General features: G+C 53.2%; 1 protein-coding gene across 1 annotated transcript; it reads left to right on the forward strand.

Annotated features, from left to right (window-relative positions):
• The first annotated feature begins 8,687 nt into the window (after positions 1-8,687).
• Positions 8,688-11,016, forward strand: OLIG1 (oligodendrocyte transcription factor 1). The gene has a single exon (XM_086675874.1). The coding sequence runs from the start codon at positions 8,810-8,812 to the stop codon at positions 9,626-9,628; it is 819 nt and encodes a 272-aa protein (XP_086532000.1). The 5' UTR covers positions 8,688-8,809; the 3' UTR covers positions 9,629-11,016.
• The last annotated feature ends 2,588 nt before the right edge of the window (positions 11,017-13,604 follow it).

Here is a 13,604-nt window from a genome sequence, read left to right on the forward strand (position 1 = left end):
AGGACGAGGCCATTTTATTTTATTTTATTTTATTTTATTATTTTTTTTTTATTTAAAAAAATTCTTTTTTCAACGTTTATTTATTTTTGGGGCAGAGAGAGACAGAGCATGAACGGGGGAGGGGCAGAGAGAGAGGGAGACACAGAATCGGAAACAGGCTCCAGGCTCCGAGCCATCAGCCCAGAGCCCGACGCGGGGCTCGAACTCCCAGACCGCGAGATCGTGACCTGGCTGAAGTCAGACGCTTAACCGACTGCGCCACCCAGGTGCCCCAGGACGAGGCCATTTTAGCTGCTGGCGAGTGCCAGGAAGAAAATCAAGCAGGCGGGAGTGACAGTGGCCATTGGGAGGGCTTGCCACTAGGACGGGTGGTCTGAGAAGGTTCATGTCTGATCCAAGAGCCCAATGAGAAGACGGGGGCTGAGGCTTCCAGGCAGAGTGAAGGGCGGAGGGCCCCACAGAAGGAGGGCCTGGCCCATGTTCTGACCCGCGTCCTGTCTACCCTGCCCCTCCCACATCCCATCTATCTACCACCTCCCTCCTGAGCAGGACAAATCCCAGGTGTCAGGTCCATCCATCTGTATCTGTCCACCTCACCTCCTCGCTGTAGGGCAGCCACCCCTGCTCAATTCCCCATCCTTTTCTCCATAGCCAACTTTACTTTGCTCTTGCTTTAAACATGGTGGAGACCTCACCAAACGTCCATGTGCCCAAGTGATGAGGAAAGAGAGCTCCTTTTAAAAACGCTATTCTCTTGGGGCGCCTGGGTGGCGCAGTCGGTTGAGCGTCCGACTTCAGCCAGGTCACGATCTCGCGGTCCGTGAGTTCCAGCCCCGCGTCGGGCTCTGGGCTGATGGCTCAGAGCCTGGAGCCTGTTTCCGATTCTGTGTCTCCCTCTCTCTCTGCTCCTCCCCCGTTCGTGCTCTGTCTCTCTCTGTCCCAAAAATAAATAAACGTTGAAAAAAAAAATTAAAAAAAAAAACACGCTATTCTCACATAGTCTCATTTTCTTAGTTGGGACCAGGTGACTCACCCTGGTCCTTGCTACACGCTACTCAAAATACGGTCTTCCAATGGGCATCAGCCTCATCTGGGAGCTTACTAGAAACACGGAATCTCAGGGGCTCCTGGGTGGCTCCTTCGGTTAAGCATCCAACTCTTGATTTCGGCTCAGGTCATGATCTCACGGTTCCTGAGTTCGAGCCCTGCATCGAGCCCCCCCGCTGTGAGTGCAGAGCCGGCTTGGGATTCTCTGTCTCCCTCTCTCTGCCCCTCCCCACCTTGCTTTCTCTCTCTCGCTCTCAAAAATAAATAAATGTTAAAAAAGATAAAAACAATAATAATAATAATAGTAATAATAATAATAATAATAATAAAAAGACAGAAACACAGAATCTCAGGTTCTACCACACCCACTGAACCAGAATCTGTAGTTTAACAAGACCCCGAGGTAATTTCATCCAGAGCAGAGTCCTGTCTCGAGACCCCATTATCTCTGGAAACCACCCAACAAGCTACAGAGAACAGCTCCATACTACTGTGAGGCAGGCAGCCATCTAATCTTTGCTTTAAAGAGTGCCTATAAACAGAAGTATAGTCATGAGTTTCATTTTGCAAGTGAGTTAACATTGCACGGGGAGGTCAAGGAGCCTGCCCAAGTTCACAAGCTTGTAAGGGGGAGGCTGAGTGGGAGACCCTCCCGCCCCGGTCTGACTATAGAGCCTGGCCTCTGGCCACCCACTGCCCCAGAGGAGGGGTCACCTTAGAGCTTAGGCAGTCAGTTCTGGTGCTGGAACAAAGCACACGAGGTGGGGCTTAAGGAACAGAAATGTGCTGTCTCACGGTTCTGGAGGCCAGAAGTCCAAGATCAAGGTGTCAGCAGGGCTCATTCCTTCCAAGTCTGTCCCATCCTTCTCCCCAGCGTCTGGTGATTTGCTGGCAACATCCGGTGTTCTTTCGCTTGTAGAAGCATCACCAGGATCTTTCCCTTCATCTTTACATGTCTCTGTGTCCAAATTTCTCACACAAGCCAAAGCCAGGTAGTCTGGCCTCTAAGTGCCGGCTACAGCTCTCTCGGATGCTGTCTGGGATGAGACCGAAGTCACACTTCTGTAATTCCTTCGGCAAGATGTTGCTGCGTTTTGGTTTGGTGGGTCCAGGACGGTGTCTCTGAAACAGAGCCACACGAGCAGAACATCCACAGTCTTCAGCAAGCACGGGGGCCGAAGGGGCTAGAACCCCCCAGATCCTTGATGCGGAGGAAACATGTACGTAAAGGACACAAAACCGGGACGCCACCTGAGTCTGAATGAAAAGCACAAAAGAAGTGTCTTTGGGGGGTACCTGGCACATAGCCAGTGCTCAGTAAATACCAGCTACTGTGGCCATTTTACTAAGCAGCTACTATGTGCCCCACTCTGGACAAGGCCCGTGACTTCTATTTCCTTCTAACCTTTCTAGCCACTCTAGGAGATAAATACCATTCTTTCCATTTTACAGACGAGGAAATTGAGGCTCAGAGGAGTACAGCTAAGGCAGCTGGCTCTTATCCCCAACCTCAGGCTCAGGACTCTTCTTTGTAAGACATAAAGGGGCTGAGAGTTTGAGCAGAAAAGCCTCAGAATATTATAGCAGAGGAGATGTGCCTGTGTAACGTGGATAGCCTTCACCACCCAAGTTAATATTTCCAGGTCAGACAGAGCGCCTTCTGGAGAGGAAGGCGGTGGCCTCCCAGCTCCGGTCTCCTCAAGAGAAAGAGATCTTTCTCTTCCCCCGGTGGTCTCATCTGGAGTCAGATCCAGCCGCCGGCTCTTACAGCCGGGGAAGGACTGCGAGCCAACGGGAAAACAACAGGTGAGCTTCTGAACAGTCCCCTTCTGTGCCTCAGGCAGGGTGCCTGCCCGGACGACGGCAGGGCCACACTGACTTCCAGAACCTTCTGTCTCTGCAGGTGTTTTAGGAACTTGGCCTCAGCGCTTCAGTGACCCATATTTTATTACCTTTCAGGTTTCTATAATTCATCATTCACTCCTTTCTGAAACCCCAGAATGGAAGTTTAGCAGCTCAGCGCCCCGGCCTCTCCCCAAACACATCGGCCTATTTGTTCTCTTTATCCCCACTCTTCCTGCCCGTTCAATGGGGAAAGAGTGAAACCGGATGGCTGGACCCAGTGCGGGGAAATGACTTCAGAGCCACCTTTGTTTTCCTCATTCCTTTGAGCACACTTGGCCCCACGTCTCTATGAAAGGGCTTGTTTGAACCATTTGGAACATCTAGCAAGCGAGAGATGCTGCGGCCAGAATCGCTCGCATCTTTTCAGGCTGCCTGAGACTCTAGGTTAAACTGCCAAATTTTTGCAACAAAACTAACCATGACATTGGACATTGTGTTATAAATTAGCCACAGCCTTCCAAGCAAATTGTCTCTTTTCATTGTATCAATGGAAGCCTTTGGAACATTTGGCTTCAGCTCCTGACTTTGGGGAGACTCAGAGAATATTTTTGGTCTGCCCAAAGCAATGAGGATTTCTATTTCTGTTAGGTCACCCTGAGTTTGAAAAAAATACAAAATCAATAACACCCCCAAATCCCATATGTCCATCTGCTTGAGCTCTGTCACCAACAGCCAAGCCAATCCTTTATTACTAAAAAGGAGTCTGAAAAATACTCAGATGCCGTCTAATTGTTTCCCCTTTCTTTCAACGTTTTTCCACATACAGAAAGAAAAGTCACAAGTTTAGACTTAGAAATAATCTTAAGTAGTAAAGTTTATTAAAATCGGGCCTTCAAATGACATTTATTAAAAACAAATGAGCTTGGGGGGGTCTCGATGGCTTAGTCGGTTGAGTGTCCGACATTGGCTCGGGTCATGATCTCGTGGTTCGTGGGTTCGAGCTCCGCATCGGGCTCTCCGCCGTCAGCAGGAAGCCTGCTTTGGATCCTGTCTCCCTCTCTCTCTCTGCCCCTCCCCACCTTGCACTCTCTCTCTCTCTCTCAAAAATAAACACTGGGGCGCCTGGGTGGCTCAGTCAGTTCAGTGTCCAACTTTGGCTCAGGTCACGATCTCGCGGTTCGTGGGTTCGAGCCCCACATCGGGCTCTGTGCTGCCACCTCGGAGCCTGGAGCCTGCTTCCGATTCTGTGTGTGTGTGCCTCTCTCTCTGTCCCTCTCCCTCTCTCAAAAATGCATAAATGTTAACAAAACTTTTAAATAAAATAAAATAGATGTTCCTATAATATTTGTGAAACACACACACACTACCCAGTGATCACAGGTGGCATTTTAACCGGAACAGAGAACACTGTCCTATCGCCTACGTGCTTCCACGCCGGAAGGGAGGATAACTGTGACAATGACATGGTAGGTCACTATGAGCATCTTGTTAGCTCGTAACAACTCGATCAACCGGCGCTCCCTTTGGAAAATGAACAAAATTCCTACCTTTTCCAATTTTCTTTCCCGGCAGGAATCTTTATTTGACCTGAACCGTGTCTAAGTGTAACACAAATTCTGCCAAGATGGTCCGCAGGGGAGTGGGAACGAAACGTCTCTCAGGAGCGCTGCTCCATCCAAGAACACTTACCGGAGGGTGATCCACCTGCTCCCGCCACTGCTCTCTTCCACCCAGAAAGGAGCTGAGGGCCCCTCTCCCCGCAGCAACCCCCGCCACCCCCTCCCCACCCCCAGGCCCTGTCTTCCACGTTCCCGGCACAGTTGTGTTGGGATGAAACCCGCTACACGGTGCCTTCAGCGGTCTCATCGTGACCGTGTGCATTTCAACAACTCGCTTGAAACCTCAACTTCCCGAAGCATTTTGCCCGTCTTTGAAGACGGTAGCACTTTAAGAAGCGAGCCCTCTGGTTGGATCGCAGGTCCAAGCTCCAGCCAGTGTAAACGGCACATTGCAGCAAAGACAAACCTTTTGCGCTCAGCTGACCTTCTCCGAGAGGACGGTCTCCCCGGGGACGACAGGGGGCTCTGAGTGGGGGGCAGGCCTCGCAGAGGCACAGTCTGTGTTTACGGAGGAGGTGGATGGTGCTATATCCCAAACACACGTTTCCCTTCACACACACTCCCCGGGGCTCCGGGTCCCCACTGTCTGCCATGCCAAACGCTCGAGCTTCTTGATCCAGAGCGGGGGTGGCCAGCGGGCTTAGAGGACGGGCGGGAGACCTTTTAGGTTTCTGCGCAAGGAAAAGGAAGCCCGACACACACACCTCCCTGAGGGCGAAAGGAGTCACCGACACAAACACACACAAGGCCCCTTTAGGCAAGGACAAGAGTGGTTGTTATGGTGGACGCAAGTTGTTCCCCAAGTATGTCCTGAATGTGGGAGGCCACAGCAGCTGCCTCCCCTCGAGACGGCCCTCGGGGCCCCTGCCAGGAGCTATAATGACTCGCTGGCCCTTGCCAGCTGTCACACTTTGCATGCCACTGGAGCTCCGGTCCAGCAGAAGGGGCCATCCAAGTCACCAGTTTCAACAAGCGCCAAATCCTGTGCCCATGCTGGGCCCGCACGGCCACCCAGAGCTCTCTTGTCGGGCTCTCTGGAGAGCACTTCACTGACCAGCATGTCCGACTGCCGGTGTCCTTGGCCAGGGAACGGGACTTCTCCTTCCCAAGACAGCAAGGCGGTGAGGTCAAGAGCTCAAGGAAGCCCCCAGGGACACCCCCAGTAAAGAGAGGCCCTCTGTGGGGGAGGGCGGCATGCGTGTTTCCAGCTCTTTGATTCCCGGGGTGCCCCTGCCTCTGGAAGGGAAATGTATAGGGTGCTGTATGGGCCACTCTGTCCCAGGCTTTAGATCTCCCTTTCTCATTCACTTCCTCTTCCTGCTGGCAGGGGAAAGCCCGAGAGCCCCTGCCTAGCATGTGGACGGAGGAGGAACGTGCCAGGATGGTACCTCAGCTGCAGGAAAGAGGGGGTCCTCAGGGTGAAGATGAGCACTGCCAGAGGGGGCTGGTCAGGGTTCATGATCCCGCAGGCCCTCTCTCCTGAGGCTTGGCTGGAATCCATCAACTCGTCAATACTGGCTTGGCCCAGGCTTGGCCCTCCATCCTTTACCCCAGTCGCCAACCCTCCCCATCATGGCCTCCTCTTGGCTTGCTGGAAGCCTGATCCAGCTGGAGGGAATTCTAGAAGCCAGCCACTAATGGTGCAGCTCTGCCTCTCTTGTCTGAAGGCACGCTGTCAACCCCACACACCCACTACCCCCCAGGAGCCTCAGTTACACCATCTACGGCGGGGATTTAAAAAAAAAATTTTTTTTTTAACGTTTATTTATTTCTGAGACAGAGAGAGACAGAGCATGAGTGGGGGGGGGGGGTCGGTTGGAGAGAGAGGGAGACACAGAATCCGAAGCAGGCTCTGGGCTCTGAGCCGTCAGCACAGAGCCCGACACGGGGCTCGAACTCACAAACTGTGAGATCTCGACCTGAGCCGAAGTTGGTCGCTCAACCGACTGAGCCACCCAGGCGCCCCTACAGCAGGGATGTTTTTTAAAAATGCCCAGCTCACAGGGCTCCTGCGAGAATCATCAGGTGTCTGTAAAAATGCTTCGAAAAGCAGAATGATTTTCAAATGATTAGTGAGCTGCTAAACTAACCTGCCTGGAAATTGTGAGGTGACTTGTTTGGTCTCTCTCCTTCCTGCCCAGGCCCCCGTCTCTCTTCCCAAGCGACCTCTGCAACATTTTGTCAAGTCAAGGCCTCCTGAGGGTCAGGGGCTCCTACCAGGTTCCTTCCCTCGCTGTGAAACCCACAGGAAACTCTTGGATCAAAGCATGCTGGGAGTCTGAACATCTCAAGGGACAGCCTGTGAGCTGGAGAGATTTCAGACCAATCCCTAGACGCCCCCCTGGACACACGGTAGTGGCAAAGCACTGGGCTGGACTTTGGAAGGATACGGAAGAGAATAGGCGGTCCCCACCCCCCAAACAATCACACCCAAATGCAGAGATGATCTCCACCTAACAACCTAGGTCAAGGGAAATGCTATCGATGGTTCGTCAAAGCATGATGAGAGGGGGGAAAACATGAGAAATCATCAAGGCTTCAAGAAGAAAGTCATATTGGGGTTGAACCGATCCACGGACACGATATCACAGGCAGAGCAGGAGCTGGGGGGTCGGAAGCAGAAATCAGGGTGAGCCTATGGAGCAAATGTTGGTGGAAGAAATGGGAACAGCCCTGAAATCAGCAAGCCCAGGCTAATAGTCCCCATGGTGACAGACGTCCCTCTTCTCGCCCCAAAGAGGATCAAGGTGGACGAGCCCATTTTCTTTCTGGTCCCTTGACACTGCATCGTCCAACAGGACTTCCTGTGATGGAGGTCATGTTTTCTGCCTGTGCTGTCCTATAGATGGCTTCTAGCCACCTGGAACTACCAGATGCTGGAAGCCATGCTACCTTGGTTTTATTTTAGATTTTCATGGCCACAGGGGCTAAGCAGATGACAGAGGTTTAGATACCAAGGCCCTCTTCCCCAGGCTATGACGAAAGGCTGCAGTCATATCCATAGCCACCAAGTAGTGCTATTCGGGGAAGAGGAAGATATAGTCCCACCCTCAACAGATACGAGTGTGTGGGTGGATGTTTGTTTCTGATAAGAGGCTGATTTCTGTGTTTTTGCTTAAACAAGAGTGAGGCTTAGAGAGAGGAGTCACAGATAGGATGAATACATGTCCCTTTCGGGGAGGAAAGAAAGATGACCCCCAAAGCTCCTAAATCCCTTAAAGATCTGTCCATCCGAGGGCGGGGAGACAGAGACCCCAGTTGCAGCCATTCTGATTCTTCTAGTCCTCGAGCCCAGAAATTTAGTCCTCAAGAGCTGGCAGGAAATCACTCATTTAAAACAAAGAACAAAACAAAAACAAACAAACAAAACCCACAAAAACCACAAAAACACGTTCCACCCATCTTCGCCGCAGCATTATTCACAAAAGCCAAAAGGTGGGAGCAACACCTCCGTCCCTCCATGGAGAAATGGGTAAACAAAGTATGGCACACACACACACGACCACCACTTAGCCTTTAAAAGGGAAGCAAATTCGAACACGTGCTGCAACATGGGTGAACCTTGAGGGCATTGTACTAAATAAAACAAGCCAGTCACTAAAAGACAAATACTTCAGGATTGCACTTAAATGAGGTACCTAGAGTGGTCAAATGCCCAGACAGAAGGAGGGTGGTTGCCAAGGTTGCAGACTGGTGGGTAGGGACTCGCTGCCTAAAGAGCACCGGGTTCAAGTTTTGCAAGATGAAGAGCTCTGTGCCTGGGTGCCCGACAATGGGACCGGACTCAACACTATGTGTACGTTACCATGGTTAAGGTAGCGTTGTGTTCATACAGGACTGCAATTAAATAAAACGAATATGCACAATAAAGTAGAGGCAGGGAGGAGGAGGGGGCAGGCACACGACTTTTGGCCTCACCAGTGCAACCCGTTCTCCGGGCGCCACCGCATTTCACCCGGAAAGGCGCGGTCCCTTCCCGCCGCTCTGGGGTCCCGTCCTGTGACTCCCTCACTGGCGCTCGCAATAACCTTCCAGGGCCGGGCTCGCGGCACCTCGGCGCCGGCCCGAGGCGGGGCGGCCAATGAGCGCGCGCCTGGACCCGGCCTCGCGCCCCCATTGGCTGCGCCCAGCGACCCGCGGCCCCGCAGGTTCCCAAGCCGGTTTAAAGGGGTCGGAAGCGGCCCGCAGCCCCGCCATCGACTCCCCGCGCGCAGGCCCGCGGGGAGGGGCGGCCTGCCGCAGGGCCCACCCCGGGGCGTTACTGAAGGGCGCCCTCGGCCGCCCCCACCGCCCCCCAGATGTACTATGCGCTTTCCCAGGCGCGCGTGAACGCGGCCCCCGCGACCATGCTGCGGCCACAGCGGCCCGGAGACGTGCAGCTCGGGGCCTCCCTGTACGAGCTGGTGGGCTACCGGCAGCCGCCTTCCTCCTCCTCCTCCTCCTCCTCTTCCACGTCCTCCTCCTCCACGACGGCCCCCGTCCTCCCCAAGGCGGCGCGCGAGAAGCCGGAGGCGCCGGCCGAGCAGCTGGGTAGCGGAACGGGGCCCGGCGCGCACGCGGGCGGCGGCTCCCGGGCGGACGCCAAAGAGGAGCAGCAACAGCAGCTGCGGCGCAAGATCAACAGCCGCGAGCGGAAGCGCATGCAGGACCTGAACCTGGCCATGGACGCGCTGCGCGAGGTCATCCTGCCCTACTCGGCGGCGCACTGCCAGGGCGCGCCTGGCCGCAAGCTTTCCAAGATCGCCACGCTGCTGCTCGCCCGCAACTATATCCTGCTGCTGGGTAGCTCGCTGCAGGAGCTGCGCCGCGCGCTGGGCGAGGGCGCCGGGCCCGCGGCGCCGCGCCTGCTGCTGGCCGGCCTGCCCCTGCTGGCCGCCGCGCCCGGCTCGGTGCTGCTGGCGCCCGGCGCCGTGGGGCCTCCCGACGCGCTGCGCCCGGCCAAGTACCTGTCGCTGGCGCTGGACGAGCCGCCGTGCGGCCAGTTCGCGCTCCCCGGCGGCGGCGCGGGCGGCGGCGCGGCCGGCCCGGGCCTCTGCACCTGCGCGGTCTGCAAGTTCCCGCACCTCGTCCCCGCCGGCCTGGGCCTGGCCGCCGTGCAGGCACAGTTTTCCAAGTGAGGGCCCGCCCGGGCCCGGGGCGCTACCTCGGCCCGGCGTCCTGCCGCCCCGCTTCTCTGCGCCCCCGCGCCCCGCACCCGGGGACAGCCGGGCGGGGCACGGAGGACACTTCCAACCTTCTCGCCCAGAGGAAGGGACTGTGGGGCGCCCCCTTGCCCGCCCCCACCCTGGGGAAATGAAAGTGACGCGAGCGGGTGTTCGACGGAGCGTCGGGGCCGTTTGGGGTTCTGAGTGGATTCCAGCTTCTTTGGGCAGCAGGGGCGCGCCCCCAACCCCACTCTTGCCCAGCGTCGGTCTCCCCCGGTCTGGGAGTCGTGCGCTAGGTGGGGGGGTGGCGCGGATTTTCAGGCACAGCGCGGCTTGCTCTGGGTGAGTCAGGAGGCCGGTCCCAGCGCCAAGGCTCAAAGAGGCGACACCTGCCAAGTCAGGGGACCGAGTGGCCGCTCTCCGAGGGCAGGGAAAGAGTTCTTTTCCTTCTCCCCAACCGGAGGCCACAGGCACCCTGGTTCCCACCAGCCAAGGCCTGTCAGAGAAGGCTGCCCGACCTCAGGAAGCCGAGAATAACCAATTAGTCCGCGCAGACGGTCCCGGGCTTAGCAGAAGGACTGACCCTCGGCGGCGGCCGGACGGTTGGCCTCGCGGTGCAGCGGGAGGCGGCGATGATAACGCCAGGGTCGTTGGGGGTGCTGGGCTGGGCAGTCGGTCCGCTTTTGTACCCTGACTGTTAGAGTGCGATTTTTGAGAATCGCGTAACCAGGGGTTTTGTTGCGGAGATTACTCGCTCTTAAATCCTGGGATCTTCTTTAAAAGGCCGTTTAGGACTTGAGATTCACAAGTTTGTTTCCCCTTCCCCAAAGGTAGCGTAACCAACCTTTGCGCTTGCTTAAAAACAAAAACCAAGCACGTTTGACGCAGGCGGCGGTCTCTAAATAGGTCTAAAATAGGTAACAAGGCCCTTCGCAGTCGCCCGCCCGTCTTGTCCGAAAGCACGATCGCTAATTAACGTTCTCATTTCAAGACGCGGAGGAGGATCTGACCCCCCAACCGGCGGCGGCTCGGCGGGTCCCCGCTGCGGTGGCGGCGATGGCGGGATGGCGCTTTCTGGGCTGCCCCTTTGCGTGAGGGGTCCTTGAAAAGCGCTCTGGGCAGGCCTTCTCGCAGCTTTACAGTTGAAACACTGCATAGATGACCCGTCTTGATTTGTTACAGACGTTAACAAATTATTGCACCCAAGATTATTTTACGATCTTTCAGCAGCTTGCTTTGAATTCTGTGTTTAAGGTTTTGGTTGTTGGTAGTAGCCGAATTTAACTGGCATTTTATTTTATCTCTAACGTTGTTTTCTTGCTCTGTGAAGAATCCACAAAATAAAATGTTTAAAGACCTTACATTTCCCCCCTCCCCGCTAATTTGTTTGTTAAGAAAAATGCCCCGGTGGGTGGATGGATTCAGAACCCGGGGATGAAGTCGGTGGTTAAATACGACCGGGTTCCAGAGTTTTTAAACTTGGCTTCCTGATTTGGAAAATAATTCAATGAACAGGCGACTGCTTGTCAAGTTCAGGCATCAGGCAGAAATCTAAGGACCCCACCGAAGGTGAGTGGGTGGAGTTAGCTCTTAGCCAGGTTTGGGAGATGGGTCTCTTGACTACAAGTTCCTCCTCTAAAAATGAGTTTATTTATTCATTTTTATATGTTTATTTCTTTATTTTGACAGAGAGAGAGAGAGAGAGCAGGGGAGGGGCAGAGAGAGAGGGAGACAGAGAGTCTGAAGCAGGCTCCTTGCTGCCAGTGCAGAGCCCTGTGTAGGGCTCGAACTCACCACCCCTGAGCTCATGACCTGAGGCTTAACGGACTGAGCCATCCAGGTGCCCCTAAAAATGAGTTTAAAAATACATTGATCGGGGGCGCCTGGGTGGCGCAGTCGGTTGAGCGTCCGACTTCAGCCAGGTCACGATCTCGCGGTCCGTGAGTTCGAGCCCCGCGTCGGGCTCTGGGCTGATGGCTCAGAGCCTGGATCCTGTTTCCGATTCTGTGTCTCCGTCTCTCTCTGCCCCTCCCCCGTTCATGCTCTGTCTCTCTCTGTCCCAAAAATAAATAAATGTTGAAAAAAAAATTAAAAAAAATACATTGATCGTAAAATTATTTTGTATGTTACTATCTTTCTCAAAAATCCACCTGTTCTATTTCAGTGGATAGAAGCTTAAACAGTATCATACATGGCTCTCCCATGTATTACATGGGCTCTCCCCCATTCTTTATATAAGTTTGGAGTGGTCTCCTCTGAAATCATGACCTTGGACATCGCTCTATTCTGAGAGGTGAAAAAGCTCCTCTGTGTGATTGGTGATATTGCAAAGAACCTTGAATAGTGATTTGTTCCCATGCAATATTTAAACATTTCGTAGTTGTTGATGAAATCCAACCACTGCTTAAAGGCAGAGGTTTAAGAGAGGAGAAGGTGTCCCCTTTAACCTGCAGAAAATGAAAGTAACCCCATGGGGTGACTTAATTTTATCCATGTTGGTTTATCTGAGGTACGTACACACATTGGGGTGATGAGCATTCATTCGGAGAACGTGTTTGGGGGGGTTGCGGAATGCTAGAAAGATCGAATTGCTTTCCTCACCATTTCAGTTAAATGTCTGTTTCCTTACAGAGGAAGCAGGAGAGGACATGAGAGAAAGAAGCCATATTCACCAACCCGTTTGGGGAAAGCGTCTCTCATTCTTCTTAGACTCCACCATCAGAAAAGTCAACAGGCTTTTGTAATAAGTAAATTTGAATCCGGGTTTTCTGTTTCTTTAATGCCCGTCCTGGCTTGACCTCGCAGCTTGACAAGGTCCCAAAGGAAAAGTAAAAATCAACAACTAAATCAAAATCAAAACAGGTCCTCCCTGAAAAAAAAACAAAACAAACCATTCTGAGAGATTGGAAGTAAACAGTTCTTCCCACAGTCCCAACTCCATGACCTAAATGCCATCATCATTCCAAAAAGCATTTCCAAAAGACACAGGAACATTCAGGGCAGAGAAGTGGGTGTCTGGTCTCCCTCCTATCTCTACTTATAAGTTGGAGCGAGTACCCATGGCTTAAATATTTAAGTTCTCTGCCTGCACGTAGCATCTATTACCATTGCACCAAGCAAGATTTGCAGCCTCGCTCCTTATACGGAGCTTACATCCTGAAAAATGGCATCAGTGAGTATTCAAGAGTCCCGTAGAATGAAACAGGGGGAAAAAAAGGTAATTATATACAGTGTCAGTAACACAAAGTTAGTCCTCTCAACAAATTCTATGGCAGGTGCAGCGTTTAAGCCTAGACATGTATGTTATAGAGTGTGGAGCTGTTGGATCAAATCTGCAGTGCCGTGTCCCATGTGTAAGGGGGCTAGCTGATGTGCCCACCTCACTTGATTTTAGCCAGAGTGAGCTTTTTGAAGGAGGAACCAATTTAACCTGCTCTTTGAAGAGGTTGGGAAAGAAGAAAAGGAATAAGGCAGGCTCCTTAAGAAAAGTACATCGGGCCTCAGAAGCAAGATGAGAAAGAACACGTGACTAGCTGCCCAAAGGGTCCCTGTGCCCAGCCCAACACCAACACGCAATCGCAGTGATTAGAGTGAGAGAAACGTAAGGGGTAAATACACGAGGCCCTGTGACATTATGTTGTTATACGTATACGTATATGTTATCCGTATACGTACGGAGGCCAGGTGAGCAATCAGTAAACAGCAGACCAAATGCACCATGGTATTGACCTAGCCCATAGTGATGGTCTGTTTAAAGATGTTCTCCTCTAAGGGACATGGATTACGGCAGGTATGAAAATGTCACCTTGAGAAACATATGACTTAGTTGGTAAATGTCCCCTCGAAGAAAGAGGGCCACTCCAAGCATGGGAAGCACGTCAATTTTCCAAAGGTCAGATTATCGACAAAACTGCTTTCACGTGCCCGTCTGGTTCGGGTCACCCACCTA

Source organism: Puma concolor, chromosome C2 (genome assembly GCF_028749965.1).
Source record: "Puma concolor isolate L17-30 chromosome C2, mPumCon1.1.hap2, whole genome shotgun sequence".
Classification (NCBI taxonomy): domain Eukaryota; kingdom Metazoa; phylum Chordata; class Mammalia; order Carnivora; family Felidae; genus Puma; species Puma concolor.